Source organism: Pteronotus mesoamericanus, unplaced genomic scaffold, assembly GCF_021234165.1.
Source record: "Pteronotus mesoamericanus isolate MK-2021 breed Mesoamerican mustached bat unplaced genomic scaffold, CSHL_Meso_final contig_179, whole genome shotgun sequence".
Classification (NCBI taxonomy): Eukaryota; Metazoa; Chordata; class Mammalia; order Chiroptera; family Mormoopidae; genus Pteronotus; species Pteronotus mesoamericanus.
In genome coordinates, this window is record NW_026555075.1 from 606004 (window position 1) to 622708 (window position 16705).

General features: G+C 35.4%; 1 protein-coding gene across 1 annotated transcript in view; it reads left to right on the top strand.

Annotated features, from left to right (window-relative positions):
- Window positions 1-15766, top strand: part of GTF3C3 (general transcription factor IIIC subunit 3) — a 30202-nt gene extending 14436 nt beyond the window's left edge. Inside the window, exons 11-18 of the mRNA XM_054566697.1 lie at window positions 1873-2075; window positions 2383-2484; window positions 3089-3224; window positions 5847-6084; window positions 6717-6907; window positions 8565-8689; window positions 12359-12511; window positions 13822-15766. Coding sequence (XP_054422672.1) covers window positions 1873-2075; window positions 2383-2484; window positions 3089-3224; window positions 5847-6084; window positions 6717-6907; window positions 8565-8689; window positions 12359-12511; window positions 13822-13944 — 1271 coding nt within the window. The 3' untranslated portion in view covers window positions 13945-15766. The remainder of the gene's footprint in view (window positions 1-1872; window positions 2076-2382; window positions 2485-3088; window positions 3225-5846; window positions 6085-6716; window positions 6908-8564; window positions 8690-12358; window positions 12512-13821) is intronic.
- Window positions 15767-16705: the final 939 nt, after the last annotated feature.

Genomic DNA, 16705 nt, shown 5'->3' on the forward strand with positions numbered 1-16705 from the left:
AAAATATGCTCAAGATTGGATTTTATCAGTCATTCTATTTCTAAGTCTGCAGTAATCTGAAATAAATATTGTATCTAGATCCACACTAATTAGAAGTAAATAATTTAGATTAGAAAAAATACCTTCAGATAAACAACTAAATTTCTTAGAGAAATGTGAAAGTCAAAAATATTCTAAAAAAACAAATAACATGTTAAATAAATTTTACTGAATTTTTAAATAAAAACATGAATAAGTAAAAAAAAATATTCTAAAAGAATTTCCTATTGAATCAACGTAAAAGATGCATTAAAATTTGAATAGCCCTGTTTAAAATATCGCAGGATGGCAGAATGTTCTAATAGCTCTTAAAATATTATATAGTGGCAGAAAGTTCTCTGTAACTAGAGAAGTATTGATTGACATTATGAGATATTAGAATAGCAAAGAGAACACTTAAAAATTAAGATAAGTTTACTGAATAATTGTGCATATAAACGTAATATACCATCATATATATATGTAATTTGTGGTACTTGAATTTTAAAGATGAACAGAGTTGGAATTACTGTTGCCTTCCTAAGTCTGTAGTATTGAACCTGCCTTCTGTTACTAATAGTAGATATTTCACAGATACTATTTAATTATGATCATGATGCTGATAAATGCTATTTCCATTTTGAGCCTGTGTGGCTTAAGATGAGTGGAAGGTAAAACTTCAGAATCATCTAAAAATTGTAAAGAAATTTGGGCTCATTATATAAGAAACATCATTACAGGAATGTAGTCTTATAATATCTTTAAAAGTGAAAAATAAAAAATTAGGAGAAATGCCATTGTGATGATCCATCCATATGTAGTAAGTAGTCTATCTTTTTTATTATCAAAGATTAACCTAAAGAAATTTGAGATTTGAGAAAGCAGTTGGAGGCAAAGTGTCATTTTAGGAGATAATTGCAGTGAAAAAGAAAAAGATGAAAAGGCCTGGGTTAGTGTTGAGGCCACTGGGGTGGAGAGAGAAGTGCTCGCGGGGGTCTGTCTTCAAGTGTAAGTGGTAGAACTTAATGAGCAGTCGGCACACAATTTGAGGACTAGGGCCCAGAACCCTCACTTTTGAGAACTTATCCCAGGGAAATAATTGAGCGAGGGGAGGGATTGGGGATCACAAAACTCAGAGCCTGGCCGGGCACAGCAGCGGTTAAAGTGGACAGGTGAGAGGACGGGAGGGCGAGACCTGGAGAGCGCTCTCCACCGGGGGCTGCCGGGTGCTGACATGCCGTGTGGGAATGGGGTGCCCACTGCGGCCAAGTCCAGGTTTTTCAAAAGAATCCAGTAACTTGGATTTCGTAAAAATCCTAATTTAAAAAAATGTGGACAGTGTTGTTTTTAACAGCACTGTGGCCAAACAAAACACAGCAGTAGGTTAAATTGGTTGGCCAATTGGTGAACTCTAGCTTATAACATGAAGATGTTTACTGCAGTGTTATTTATTATAGTATAAATTTGGAAAAAAAGCTAAATGTCAAGTTATATGTTTAAGTAAATCTGTTTAATTGAATATTATAATAATGCACAATGCTGGTGAAGATGTGGGAAAATGTTGAAAGCATAATGCTAAGTGAATAAAGCAGAACCCCAAAGTGCAGGTATATGCTCACTACATCCTTGTAACAATTGAATTTAGTTAGGAAATAATTAAATTGATCAATCAATAGATAGAAATTAGAGCCAACAATTGTTGGCTAGACTAGACAAGTACTAGAACTATTCATACATTTTTTTCTTGCTATAATTCTTTTGATATTGCCGTATTATTTCTTTTAAAATGGAGAAATAATTTTGGCATGGTTACAAATCTTTAGTTCATATTTTTATGTTATTTTAACATCTTAGAATGCTTGAAGGCCTTAGGCTACATGGAGCGAGCTGCTGAAAGCTATGGCAAAGTGGTGGATCTGGCCCCCTTCCACCTGGATGCAAGAATTTCTCTTTCCACACTTCAGCAGCAGCTGGGCCATCCTGAGAAAGCTCTGGAAGCTCTGGAACCGATGTATGATCCCGATACTTTAGCACAAGATGCAAACGCTGCACAGCAGGTAGGCCATGGAATGTGAAGTGTTTCTTGGTGGATTATATTTTAGAACTTTCTCCTCTGTTAAGGATGTCTCCACAACTTATATACAAAAGTTTTTTTCAGTGTATTACATTTAATTTATTTGAAAAATGATTTTGAGTCTCAAGTTTCAGTCACTCATTAGTCATTGTAAATTATAGTTTCTAAAAGATTGGATCTTAATTATAGTGAAGGATGATAAAGCAGATAATTTCAAGTTTGGCTTCTAAGACAAAACTTACAGCAAAGGAATTTTGTCACACTTATTTATCATGTGCTTATTTATTTAGGAAATGAAGTTATTGCTTCATCGTTCTACTCTGCTGTTTTCACAAGGCAAAATGTATGGCTATGTGGATACCCTGCTTACCATGTTGGCCATGCTGTTAAAGGTGGGTGATGATTTTTCTTTATATTAGTCCTGTTGACTTTTAAAATATTTAGAATTTGGTTTAAATAATGATTATAGCTATTTCATAACTTCACTCTATTAAACTCAAACTTTTAAAAGTGAAAGTCAGATAGAGACAAAAAACTTAGAAATTAATGGTATGTAATTGAAAGTCTGCATGAAAGTATAAACTTGACTGCAGATTAAAATCCCTGCTAGCACATATAAAAGTGAGGATCACAGTATCATCAGATATTGGTCTCGTAGACACTACTATGTGCTGAAATTGTTCACTTTGCAAAAATGTTTTCCGGGTTATGATATCATTTCTGAGTCTATAGATTTTTTGGAGGGGGAGGTGGTTATGTGTGTGTTTATGTGTGTTACAGAACTGATGTGAATTGCCTTCTTAGTGAATAGCATGACCTGAATTCCTTTGGTAAGAAAAAAATGTTTATTTAGTCTTTTTTAGGTGTTATATGCACAATAATTTGGTCTCTTTTTTTTTTCTGAAGAATCTTTCAGGCACACTATGGCACTTTTGGCCCATAGATTTTCTTTAAAAATTTTATGACTAAAAAAATATCAAATTATCTTTAATTCAGGTGGCAATGAATAGAGCCCATGTCTGTTTGATATCCAGCTCCAAATCTGGAGAGAGGCATCTCTACCTTGTTAAAGTGTCAAGAGACAAAATATCAGACAACAATGACCAAGAGACAGCAAATTGTGATGCAAAAGGTAATACTTTTCATTTGCTTTATTACATAAAAGTTGGCTGAGTTGAAAAAAAGATTCATGAAGTAACACCTGGCAGTAATAATCTATTTGAAAATATACCCCTTTCAAGTAAAATGATATTTTCTTTCTTTGTAATTTCTTAACAACTTGATTATTTTTGTTGACACTCTTGCATATGCCCCATTTCCCTGCCCCCCTTTGCCCAGCTGCATCCAGCTCTGATGCCCCTTCCCTCTGGCCATCACCACACTGTTGTCTCTTTCTGTGTATCATGCATATATGTTCTTCCATTAATTTCTTCACCTTCTTTCTTCTAGTCTCCCCGACCCCTACTCTCTGACAGCTGTCAGTTGGTTCCATGTATCCAAGCCTCTCTTTCTATTTTGTTCGTCAGTATATTTTTGTTTATTAGATTCTACATATAAATGAGACCATATGGTATTTTTCTTTCTCTGTCTGGTTTATTTCACTTAGCATGATATTCTCAAGGTCTGTCTGTGCTATCGCAAAAGTTAAGATTTCTGCTCTGGCTGGTGTCGCTCAGTGGATTGAGTGCTGGCCTGAGAACCGAAAGATCACCAGTTTGATTCCCAGTCAGGGCACATGCCTGTATTGCGGGCCAGGTCCCTGGGTCGGGGTGTGCGAGAGGCACTCAATCGAATTATCTCTGGCATATTGCTGATTCTCTCCCTCTCTTTCTCCATCCCTTCCCCTCTCTCAAAATAATATATAAATATTTAAAAAATAATAAAAAGGCCATATGTAAATAATTTTAAAAAATTAAAAGGAAAACCTCTGCTTACTTTTTCTGTAAAAAGACCCCAAAACTTTTAAATTTTGACCTAAAGAAGAAAATACACCTTACTTTAAGAAATTTGTGAAGATTAGATGACAGTACAGATTACTAAATTTGTCTAGTCACTTCAATACACATGTTCCATTCTGTGTTAAATTCATTTTTGACAAATGTAGCAGTAATGTTAGAAACTCTGAAAAGAAGTTGCTTTGACCCAGTCTCAAATAATACAACTTTAAAAGGCTTCTATTTTTAGCTGGAAAAGCATCAGCTTAGGTGAGATTATTACTTAGAGAACTTGGAAAAGACCTAGTCTTTACACTGGAAGTATCTGGCAGAAAGTTATTTCATATTAATTAATTCAACAGACATTCATTAACTCATTGTTATCGGCATGGCAGTGTGCAAAGGACAGGGTTTTATAATGCAGACAATCAACCCTGGCTGGAGTGGCTCAGTGGATTGAGCACCAGCTTGTGAACCAAAGGGTCGCCGATTTGATTCCTAGTCAGGGCACATTGCCTGGGTTGCAGGCCAGGTCCCCAGAAGGGGGCACGCGAGAGGCAACCACACATTGATGTTTCCCCTTTCCTTTGAATCTGTTAGCACGGTAGGTGATATAAAATAAACAAGGTGCTGCATGGGAGGAGAGTCAGGAAAGGAGGGAGAGCTGAGCTGCTTGTGACCTAGCCAAGCCCTGTCCCCTCTAGTTCATTGACTCTGAGCCCATCCCAGCAGCACCTGCCTCTGCAGCATGTATTTGACGATGTTTCCTTAAGTTATATTTTTCTCACTGATCCTGCCTGTTTCCTCTTTGAGTATTTCCTGATTTCAGGTCCATTCTTGATTTTTCTTAACTCATAAGGCTTTTGTTGTTTTGCTTTGTTAGTTAATTTTATTATGCCAGGGATCACATTACATGGGTGCGTCTGATAGGATGATTGTCAAGGCCTCTTTATGTTACATATATCTTTGTTCTCTGATTTCTTTCACTTAGTATTTCCTCATAGACGTTTTCTAATGTTGCTCTATTCTCTTTGCAGCTATTGTATTTAAAGAATGTGTAATATTCCATTGGATAGCAGTACCGTCATTTATTACCCATTCCCTTATTTTTTGATATATGGTTGCTTCTGATAATTTTTTTTTTATAAATAATACTGTAGTGAGCATCTTCATATCTATATATTTATCTATTTTTTAAACTAGTTGTTTAGGATAGAGTCTCAGAAGTAGAATTACTAGGTCAAATACTAAAAAAAATTTATGGCTTTTGATACTTCTCAAGGATTATAAAAGGGAGGCATCTCACAGAAAAATAAGGGAGCAAAGATTGGTGAAGGAAAAGAGAAATTTTGAGGCAAAGAAAAGAAAATTGAGACTATGAAAAGGTGAAGAACAATCTGCATCTCAAAGTATGAATTTGAAGTCCTTTGCTGAGTAGACATTTAAATGTTTTGTACATGCAGAACCTCAGTCATGGAAAGCACCCTCGTTCTGCCTAGAGGAGCACATGTTCTAACTGGCACTGAGAAACATACATGAGGTCGCTGGACTTTGTAGAGAACGAAGCAGAAGTGAGAATTACCTGAAAATGCAGATCGTTAGGTGGGCAGAGTAGAAGAGGGTGCTGTTGAAGGAGTGTAAACAGGCAACTACAACCTTCTCATTGTTGTGAGAGGAGTTTTCGGTAAGAGTTTGGGCCCATTGGACCATGGTTATTAAATTTAACCTAAAATTTTAAATCAATCATGTAAATTTTTTTTCTAATACTTCTGTTTCTGGAAATACAGTATCCTAACTGATTTTTATTGGTCTTGTTTTAGCAATATTTGCTGTACTGACGAGTGTCTTGACAAAAGATGACTGGTGGAACCTTCTGCTGAAGGCCATATACTCCTTATGTGACCTGTCCCGGTTTCAGGAGGCTGAGTTACTGGTGGATTCTGCATTGGAGTATTGTTCATTTTATGAACACAAACAGAAGCGCAAAGAACTAGAATATTTCGGTCTCTCTGCTGCAATTCTGGACAAAAATTTCAGAAAGGCATACAACTATATCAGGTGACTTTCCAATAACATTTTTTTTACTCGATTCTTTGATAGAGTATGTGTATTTACTTTGACTTAGTTTCTCGTGCTGAAGAATTAATAAGCTGTTTTGTTTTACCGTTCCTGTTGCTTATGGGTTAATTCAATTCAATGGAGAATCTCTGAGGCAATATACGAGAATATACACCCTTACATACTTAACCTCTTGTGTCTTAGTCTCCCCATTTATAAAATGGACATCATAACGCTACCACTTCATAGGATTATTGTGAGAGATAAATGAGTTGTATATATAAAGTTTTTAAACACTGCCTGGCACACATTATTAATCAGTGTTCATTGTACTGCAGTTGTAGTGGGAAGGGAGATAAAAAGTGAAACTTAACTTGGATCTGTTTCTTGGTTTAAAAGTTTTGTTAAAATGCAAAGAAGGTGTGGAAATACTAACTCAAACAGCATGTTCTGTGGAAATTCTTCAGTGTGTAAGAGGTTTTGCTTAAATAGACTGCAACAGTCTGCCCTTCTCAGGGAATAGTACATTTCCGTGTTATTAGGAAAGCACTGAATAGTTTAATTCTTATAAGATCATGGAAGATTTTCTTTTTATACTATTTTTTACTCTCCCCTTCTTCCTTCAATTTTAGGATAATGGTAATGGAAAATGTCAATAGACCCCAGCTCTGGAATATTTTCAATCAAGTTACCATGCATTCTCAAGAAGTGCGACATCATCGTTTCTGTCTCCGTTTAATGCTGAAAAACCCAGATAATCATGCCCTGTGTGTCTTAAATGGACACAATGCATTCGTATCTGGTAGTTTTAAGCATGCCCTTGGTAAGTGTCCTGGCACATGACTTCATCACGTGTGGGCAGAGGGTGGTTGAGCCTAGTATCCCGAGTGGAAGTGCCTGGCTTCAAACAGCTGTTCCAGCACTGCAGATGCACCTGCCCTCTGCCTCGGTTTCTGTGTCTGGAATGGAGGTGACAGCTGGACCTACCTTGTAGATTGTGAAAATTAGGAGTTTATGTAAAGTGCTTAAAACAGTGCCTGGCACATATAGTAAGTGACTGTATTAGCAATAATGATAATTAATATTAATATTTCTTTCTCTTTTGAGGCTTTGGTTTCAAAAAGCTGAAGTCTTTTTTCTTTTGAAACTTATTTTACCTTTTATATTAAAAATAAAAGAATTTTTAGTTTTAAAAATTAAATTTATTTCAAAGGTTAACCATTCCCCCTACTTAGGCTTGTTTTTAAAAAAATTTTCATTAATTATGGATAGTTTGCTACCCGATTTTAATTTGCTGTAGTACAGAAAAGGATTTAAGATTTGCTGAGAGTTTATTCCTTTGGGAAAGAAGTCTTTATATCAAGATTTATTTATATAGTGCTTGCTAGTTTTAATTAAACCCAGGGGTCAGAAGAAAACAAGTAGAAAAATAACTAACCAAAGGTTTAAAATTAAAATGAGTCATGTATCTCCTGCTGCCTAAAAGCCAGCATTGCCAAGTGCACTTTTGAATAAACTATGGTTTGGCGATTTTAATACTTCTTGTTTCTTTGTGTGTGACTGGTGTTTTTATAATTGTTCAGCCAGTAACCTTGACCATCAGATGTTGAAAATCTCCTCCACTGTGTGTCCTTTTTGGAATTGTTAGTTTAATATTAAGAAAATATAAAATAGAGATTAATTTTACTTGTCTATATTTAGAAACTTACAGAAGGTAAAAATAGAATATCTAAATGGCAGTCTACCATCAATGCTGCTAAAGAGATTGTATGGTGCCATTCTTCCTGGAATAGATGCCAGGAGGAATAGAAATTTTTATATATAGAGATATATGATAAATTATAGATCATCCTTTTATAAGAAAAATTTGCTTAAATTTCCGTATCTCATATAGGTAAGCTTTTGACATGAGATGATTGTATATGTAGAATACATGGAATTCACAAAAACCCAAAATCTTATTTTATTATTCAATACATTTAGCTTTTCTGAGGAAAAACTAAGTAGTTGCTATATTTAGAAAAACAACACCCATTATCTAAAAAACAATACAACACTTTTTTCACCTCTGTGTTCCATTACCTTTGACTTTGTAAGACAGATCAATTAATTTTACAAAAGAGTTTATCAAAGAGCATATTCCTTCATTGCTTTTAAGATAGATTTATAATTGCAATTGATAAATTGCTTATTTTGGAAGTATTACTCTACATAAAAATGTCTAGTTGTGCCTAAAAGAATGTTACTTTTAGTTAGGTTTAATCTTTGCGGTCAGTATACATTCACGGATAAATCCTTCTAATTTTGTTATATGTTATACACTATTTTAAAATCGAAATTTGTATCTGGTTGATATTTTAGATGTGCCGCTTGCATGTTATCTATCAGCTTGTTTAGTCTTAAAATGTATTAGAAAACTGTTGGAGAAATAAGGGAGTATGCTCTTGTCACACCATCTGCTGTCACTGCTTATTTTCCAGGCCAGTACGTGCAAGCCTTTCGCACCCATCCCCACCAGCCTCTCTATAGCCTCTGTATCGGCCTAACCTTTATTCACATGGCGTCCCAGAAGTATGTGTTAAGGAGACATGCTCTTGTTGTGCAGGTAATTAATTTGGATTTCTCATTACTTGATTGTATATTCTTGAAAAATGACTATATACTTAATGTTTGCCATCCTGCTTCAGCAGTAATACCTGCTTAGTAAACGTGGTGGGAATCCCCAGCACCTACCCCTGTGTTCAGCACTCACGGGTGTGGCACCTATAGGTGCTCCTGCCTGAGACTTGTAGAGCCATGTGGAAAAGGGCCCACAGCCACAGTGGGGAGAAGGTGCAGGTGGAGGAGCCTGGGGGAAGCCTGTGTACACCTCCTCTTACACGGACCCCTAAGGCCTCCAGCCTTCTAGGTCCTAAAGATTCATATATTTTAAATTAGTTTTGTAAAATCTCTCTCTCTCTCTCTCTCCGTCTCTCTCTCTCTCTCTCTCTCTCTCTCTCACACACACACACACACACACACACACACACTAATGTATGAATATGTGACTGTATTACTGTTTCTTTACGTCATCACCAACAAATTGTTCTTTTACAGTGTTGCTGTTTCTTATAGCAGTTTGGAATTCCATTTTCATTCTCTTGTTTACTTTTTTGTAGTTTGTCTTCTGTAGTAAGAATATGCAATCCATGCCTTGGCAGGTGTGGCTCAGTGGATTGAGCACCGGGCCTGCGAACCAAAGGGTTGCTGGTTAGATTCCCAGTCAGGGCACATGCCTGGGTTGGGGGCCAGGTCCCCAGTAGGGGGCGTGCGAGAGGCAACCACACATTGATGTTTCTCTCCCTCTCTTTCTCTTTCCCTTCCCTGCTGTCTAAAAATAAATAAATAAATAATCTTTTTTTTAAAAAAAAAAGAATATACAATCCAAGATCAGAGATCTTGTCTGTCTTGTTCGCCACTGTATTTTCAACTCTTTTGTTTTTGTGATTGCACTTTTTATATGTATATGCTTGATGCATGTATAGACATGTTTTTAAGTAGTTAGGGAAGGAAAGTAAGTGTTGGCTGGATTGGGTAGCAGGATTTAGTAAAGGATTTTTGTTTGTGTGTTTTTTAAAATAAAATGGCTGAAAGAAATCCTAAATTAAAATGATGGCAATTGTTAAAACTGGTTATTGGTGTTCATTATAATGTTTTCACTTTATATACTTGAAAATGTCCATAATAATCTCAGTGGATATTTTTGCTAAATAAAGGATTGTTTATAAATTAAACAAATACGTAGTGAACACCCATTGTGCCAGGAACAGGGGACGGAGAGCGAGTGGACGCCCAGGCCGAGTTCCTTGCCCTTGTGAAGCTTGTAAAGTTAACAGGTTAAAACTGATAGGAGGTTTTATGGATAAACTCATTAAATAGTTAAATTATATAGTTTTTAGGCCTCGTGGGATAAAAATTCAGCAGGCCCTTGAATAATGTTTCATTCAACATCCTTTCATTCTGATGATGATGAGGATGCTGTAGGAACTTAGGTTTATATCAACTAGCCTGTGGTAAAATTGGTTTCATTGTGTGTTGTTTTGCTTAAAGTTGCAACCTGTCAATGACATTACGAGAGTACCAATCACTTTTATAATTTTAATTTTAAGTTTCAAGTCACTGGAGAGAAGTGGAACAGGAAGTAGTGGGTAGATGGGATTTTGCTGTACTAATCTCTTATATAGATAAAACAGTTTCCATTAAATTTTTTTAAAGCAAGTTTTATTGTAAATAGCACAATTCTTAAATTGTTTTGATTTCTCATGAATCCATGTCTTCATGCTATAGGACTATAGTTTTCATTTGTTCTACTTTAAAAAAAAGCTAATTTCATATATTTTACTTACCTTTTCTACCTTCATATGCATACGGTAAGAGTAAAATTTTTCATGTTTTCTTTTACTTTTATTTAATATTATATAGACAGTATATACTTGAGCTCTTTAGTAATTGATGTAATGAAAATGTTTGAAATGTAACATAATTAATGTAAAAAGAACCCATTTCTATTTTCCATTTTAATGCTTTTTTTTTTTTTTTGTACTTTTCATATTTGGCGATTCATTTTCAAAGAAATAATATAGACACCCATAATACCTAATTTTTTTAATCACTAAATATTTGAACAGTTTTCCAGTTGTCAAGATTATTCTCCTTAACTTGTTAAAAATTTCTTAAAATGCAGCAGGTAACTTTTTTTTTTATTGTGGCAGAAGACCTTTAAGTTCTTTTGGGTTGCAGTGATTCATCTGGTATTATTACTGTTTCTGTTTTCTCAAATTTTGTCTTTCAATTTGTCTTTTTAAAATATGAAGATCTGATATTTCTCTGAGATTAATAGTTTGTCTTCTATTACTTAACAGAGTCATGTTTTTCAGTGGCATATAGGTTATATTCACATACACAAATGGGTTCTTTTATTATGCAGAAGTATGATTTGTTTATTGAATATAACTTTTGTCTCTAAAATGCATTAATTCTAAAGAATTCATTAATTTTTATTATTTACTTATGAAGGAGCATTTGTGATCATGTATTATATAGCAGATTGCCCAGGGAATAACTGCATTTTAAATTCTGTTCTCACACATTAGTTGATTTATTCTTAATTCCTAGTAATCTACTTATTTACCGTATTTTGAAATGTATAATGCGCACCCACATTTTTGGCCCAAACTTTCAGGGAAAAAATCTTTTGTTTTAATTTTTTAATTCAATTTTGTATTTATTTATACTTAGATACTTTTTTTGTATTATAAAAGAATTTCAGCATTTATTTTTGAGCATATTATGGTACCAGAAATTTTATGTAACAAATAATTACAAAACAGAACAGATACAAGGTATTTCAGGTACTACCCATGTATAGTTTGCATCCTTATTTTCCCTGAAAAAAGTGCTCATTATACACAGCAAAATACAGGTAATTACTTCATGGGACACTTGCACATTTGCCGTTTGTAACTGACTGGGTGATAGAAGTGCAGCTGCATGAAAGGGGACAGTGAGCGCGGGAAGAGCTGCGACTCACGGGAGCCTCACTGTTACGGCTGCGCCCTGACACCATCGGCGTCTCCTTAGGGCCTCTGGGCCCAAAGCTTTCAGGGGGAGAAAACAAGTGTTTGGGGTTAAAAGGTGATTAAGGAAAGTCCTTAATGAACATAGACAACAGTGTGGTGATTGCAGCAGGGGGGTAAAAGGGGGATAATACAAAAATACAATTACAAAAATTTTTTAATTAAGAAAAGGTTATTAAGGTCCTGAGAAGTAACTTACAAAAGGCACCGCTCACTGAGGAAGGTTAGGTGTTCTCACGTGAGTTTGCTGCTGAGGATAGACTTTCTGAAGCGTCATCATCATCAGGGCTCACATTGTATATTTTGCTCAAGCTTTTAGACGTGTATTTCAAATGAAAAAGTTTACTGGCCTCTAATGCCACAAAAGCCAGTTTGAAGCCTCTGTGTGTGTGTATCCTGTGTTTTTATAGACTATGGATCTTTGACAGCTAGTTGTAACATTCCTATGAATATTTCTGACCTTAGCTTAAAAAAAAAGAATCTTTCCTTTACATCCTCAAAAGAGCTCCTGACTACACTGTGATGTGACACCACATGTTCTTTTCGGATGCGACTGCGTGTCTTTTTTAATATTTGTATTCCTACACCTGGCACATAGAGCGGTGCATACTTGTGAAATGAGTGAAGTGTTAAATTATTGGTCTTTTTCTTTTTGGTAGGGCTTCTCCTTCCTTAATCGATACCTCAGTCTGCGCGGGCCCTGCCAGGAATCATTCTACAATTTGGGCCGTGGCCACCACCAGCTGGGGCTGATTCATCTGGCCATCCATTATTACCAGAAGGCGCTGGAGCTCCCTCCGCTTGTGGCAGAGGTAGTGTATGATTTAGAAAGCTGAGGGGTCGCTTCATTTCATATGAAAATGAGTGCAGTTAGCTCAGTGTTACAGTCCAGGCAGTGAATATGTAATTATGTTCAGCGCCAAGTCAGTCCTTGACACCCGGGCTTTCTTCTTGGTCAGCATTTGCAGACACATGACTTATAATTGTGACCATTTTAATTATCCTAAGAGAGCCCATGTGGTTTCCATACATGAGCTGGTAGACACGAAACCTGAGTATTGAATAATAGAGTCCTTGTTAATTTTCAAGTTCAAGTGTAACTGACATTTTTTTCTAAATATGAAAAACCAGTATTTTTTTAAGATGATGGTAGTATAGGGGTGAACTGTTGAGAATACTATTATAATCTGTGTTTAAAGTCTAATTTTTAATTGCTGAAGAAAAGTATATGTTTTTTATTAATTTTTTTTACTTACGCTTATAATCCCCTCATTCCTTCACCTGTTTGCTATTACGTTTGTTCAACTTCAGTTGTTAAGCAGATGAATACATTTATAGTTATGCTAATGAAATATATACACTTTGGTGTTCTTTATTGAGTAAATACCTTCACATATTGCTCCTTAAGTTTTAGAAGTATCATTTTTCTTTGTTGCAGATGGTTTTTCAATGGGGAAGATTAAAAACATAGATCTAATCTATTCTGTCAAGTTCATTTCTTTGTTATTTAAGTAAAAAAAAAAAAAAGAATAACACCCCTATGGTAATCATTATTATCAATTTGGTCTATACCCTCCTAGACAGACCTATTCTTGATATGCCTTTCTGTTAAATAGTACAGGTATTTTTCCCCACATCCAGTCATTTGTGTTATAATTTATTTTTGTACTTGTAACAATTTTATGTTTTTTTAATGAACTCATGTCTATTAATCTTTCCCTTTATAGTTTCTACTTTCATTATTATAGTTAGAAGACCCTTTACTATCCAACATTATATTATCATATTATTAAACTATTTTTTTCTTTTATGGTTTCATTGTTTTACTCTCAAATCCTTAATTTATGTGGAGTTTTTCTGCTGTGGCTTGTGGATGAGACTTTTTCTTCAACTTATGGGTTAGATATTTAAAAATATTTCACGATAGAGTTACTATAGTGGTTAACCGAATCACATCATCTTAAAAAATTTAAATCTAAGGTAGAGGCATAATTTTTTTTTAGTATTATGAATTTTGATGGTCTTTTGAACACTTACACTTACAAAACTATTTATTTACCATAAAATTGTCCTGGTTGTCAGTTTGAAATGTAACTCATTCTTGTATTATCTTTCCCTCTAGGGTATAGAAGTTGACCAGGTAGACTTACGAAGAGATATTGCCTACAACTTGTCTCTCATTTATCAGAACAGCGGGAATATTAGAATGGCTCAAAAGCTTTTGTATACCTATTGTTCTATATAAGGCACCTCAGTCGAGATAGGAGTATTGGGTAGCTGCCATGCGTGGATCAGTATTTTGTGTTTCAAGGCCTATTATTCATCTCAAAATGGAGATGATAATTTTAGAACTGTGTATTTCATATTTAATATGTGACAACAATCGTTTGGTAGATATGCAAAAATTATCATTCCTACAAGAATTTGTATATTGTTCTGTCATTTTCCTTTAGCATTTTTAGTGCAATTGTCCCCAAAGCTGAAATGAACAGTAGTAACCTCTGAGTCAGCTTGTAGTTGAATACACTAATTTTTCACTCATACCATTTTTTCATCTGTGCATTTAATACTATATGTCAAACATCTGCTATATACTAGGCACTGTGATAGGTGCTTGGAATACAGTAGTAAGACAGATGTGACCTCCAAATATAATTCCTTAAATACAGAACTTGAGCATATATTTATTTGAAAAAAAAGTTTGTCACATTTCTATATACATCATAATTGTCATTCATTCGTTAGTTCCCTGTTACTACTGCAAGGGTAGTTTTTCAAATACATAGAAAAATAAGGCAGCTTATTAAAGGAAAGACAAACTGGGAATATTTCTGATGTCAACACATAATTCACTTAATTCTAACAAAATTATTTATAATAGTTATGTGGTAGGAAGACAAAAAATTGAGTTAGTTTTTTACTTCTCATCTGTATGTATCTTAGCTGCATAGACGGAGACCTGGGAGGCTGGAATTAAGTCAGAACATGTGCTCTGAGGCAAATTAAACACAGCATTGTCAGTGTGTGACATTGGCTTTCTGACGAAAAGAAAAAAAAAAGGACAATGTTCATTAAAACCACCTGGCTTCCATTTCAAGAGCACTAGGACTGTAGGGAGACTGAGAGTTGTCTTGGATTGGCCAAAAAGTCCATTTACTTTTCCATAAAATAAAAGACACATTTTCCATTTTCACCCATAATGTTATTGATTTGGATATTTTGGGTATTCGACATACCCAAAATAGCTATCTCCTGCTATTGGCTTCTAGTGGGTAGAGACCAGGGGTGCTGCTAAACACTTTCCAATGCATAAGACAGCCCCACAGCAAAGAAGTATTTGGCCAATATGTCAATAGTGCCAAGAAACTTTGCAAACCACTTTTGACACATTTGATCAGTCACAGCACCTTCTCTATACACTGCACAAATCTTTTGCGTTTCAGTTGCATTTTTACCTTTCTTGAAATAATAAAGCATAATGTGCTGAAAATGTTGCATATTTTCTTCCATCTTCAATATTAAAATGTCTGCACAAAAATTGACCTATTTTGATATTTTTTTATGCATGTTGATATGACAGCTGTCACAATACAATCTAACAAAATTGTTTTGAATGAAGTTAAAGACAGCTAAGCACTACTAGAGCCATCATATGGAAAAAACTAAATTAACTTTCTGGCCAACCCCATATATATGGAATTAAGTATTGTTGATAAAGTAGAAGAAAATAGGTTAAAACCTTTTCTTATCTCAAATATATGTTCTTGGATCTCAGATAACAGTACTTGTTAAGATAGACTATTGGTTTAATAGCATTTTAGAGTTTTTTTTTAGGGGAAAATAAATGCTATAAATGTGCTTATGGATTGTAATACCTAGTCCACTCATAGGAGGGAAATAAGTATGAGATTTAGGATAAAAAAAATACAATGGGGCTTTTTAGGAATCCTTACCTGTTTATACTGTACACGTAACTTTGTAGTTGAGAAGCAGAATTTGTATGTAATAAGTAAATAATGTATTGTCCCTCTGTATGTGTATATTTATAATGTAAATAAATTTTATAATTAAAGTGCATCATTTCATATGCTTATGCAATTATTTTAACCTCCATCTTACATACGAGACTAAACAGCATGTTCAAGATCACTGGCAAACGACTCCTCACTCAGATGTTCCTTCAGAGAAACATACTGTACTTGCTCCAGTTCAGAGCAACAACATAAAAATTTATACCTAAGTTTATTTTAGAAAGAAAAAGGAGACTTCTGGGCCTTTAGCCTACTAAAAGCCCCTGTAGAAAACATCTTTTGGGGTGTCATTTTAAAAGCTGATAGTCACTTCCTTACCTGTCATCCTCACCTCGGCCCTGGATGGGGTCCTGATAGCCACTCAACAGTGAGACCCCTGACCGCTGGTCGCCGGTGCTGGTCGCTGGTCGCTGGTCGCTGGTGGCAGGAGGCTGTCTGCTCCTGAACCAGCCTGAGCCAATCAGGAGTTGGCCTTATCCCCGGGAGTCTTAGAGTTGAGCTAGAGCCTCTTTGTGGGGCCGGAACTTCATTTTCTGCTTTCCCCACGGGCCAACTAGCAGTGAACCCATTCTATTGAGAAAGAAAAACAAAGCCTATACGTTAAGAGAAGCAGAGTTGAGAAATGGCGAGAGCACTCCTTGGGTTCCCGGAGATTTTCCAGTTTCTATCCCCAGCCTTTTTCTAAGGCTGCATTTTTGTCCTTTAGGTCTTCCTATAAGGTAACCCCGATTCTATAATAAATTCCCACTTCTCAGTGCCTGAGTTTTTCTGTTATTTGCACCAACCCACCCACCCCGTCATTCTATCTTTCATTTAGCAATGATGCTTTTTAGGTATTTTCACAAGAAGAAAGGGCACAAGTGAACTCTTCATTTGATTCTCTAAGGTAGCTGTATCCTTCCAGTAGATTCTCTTCCATGCATTCGCTAGCATGCCAGTTGGGTTCCCCGGGAAGCGGGTGCCGAGTACAACAGG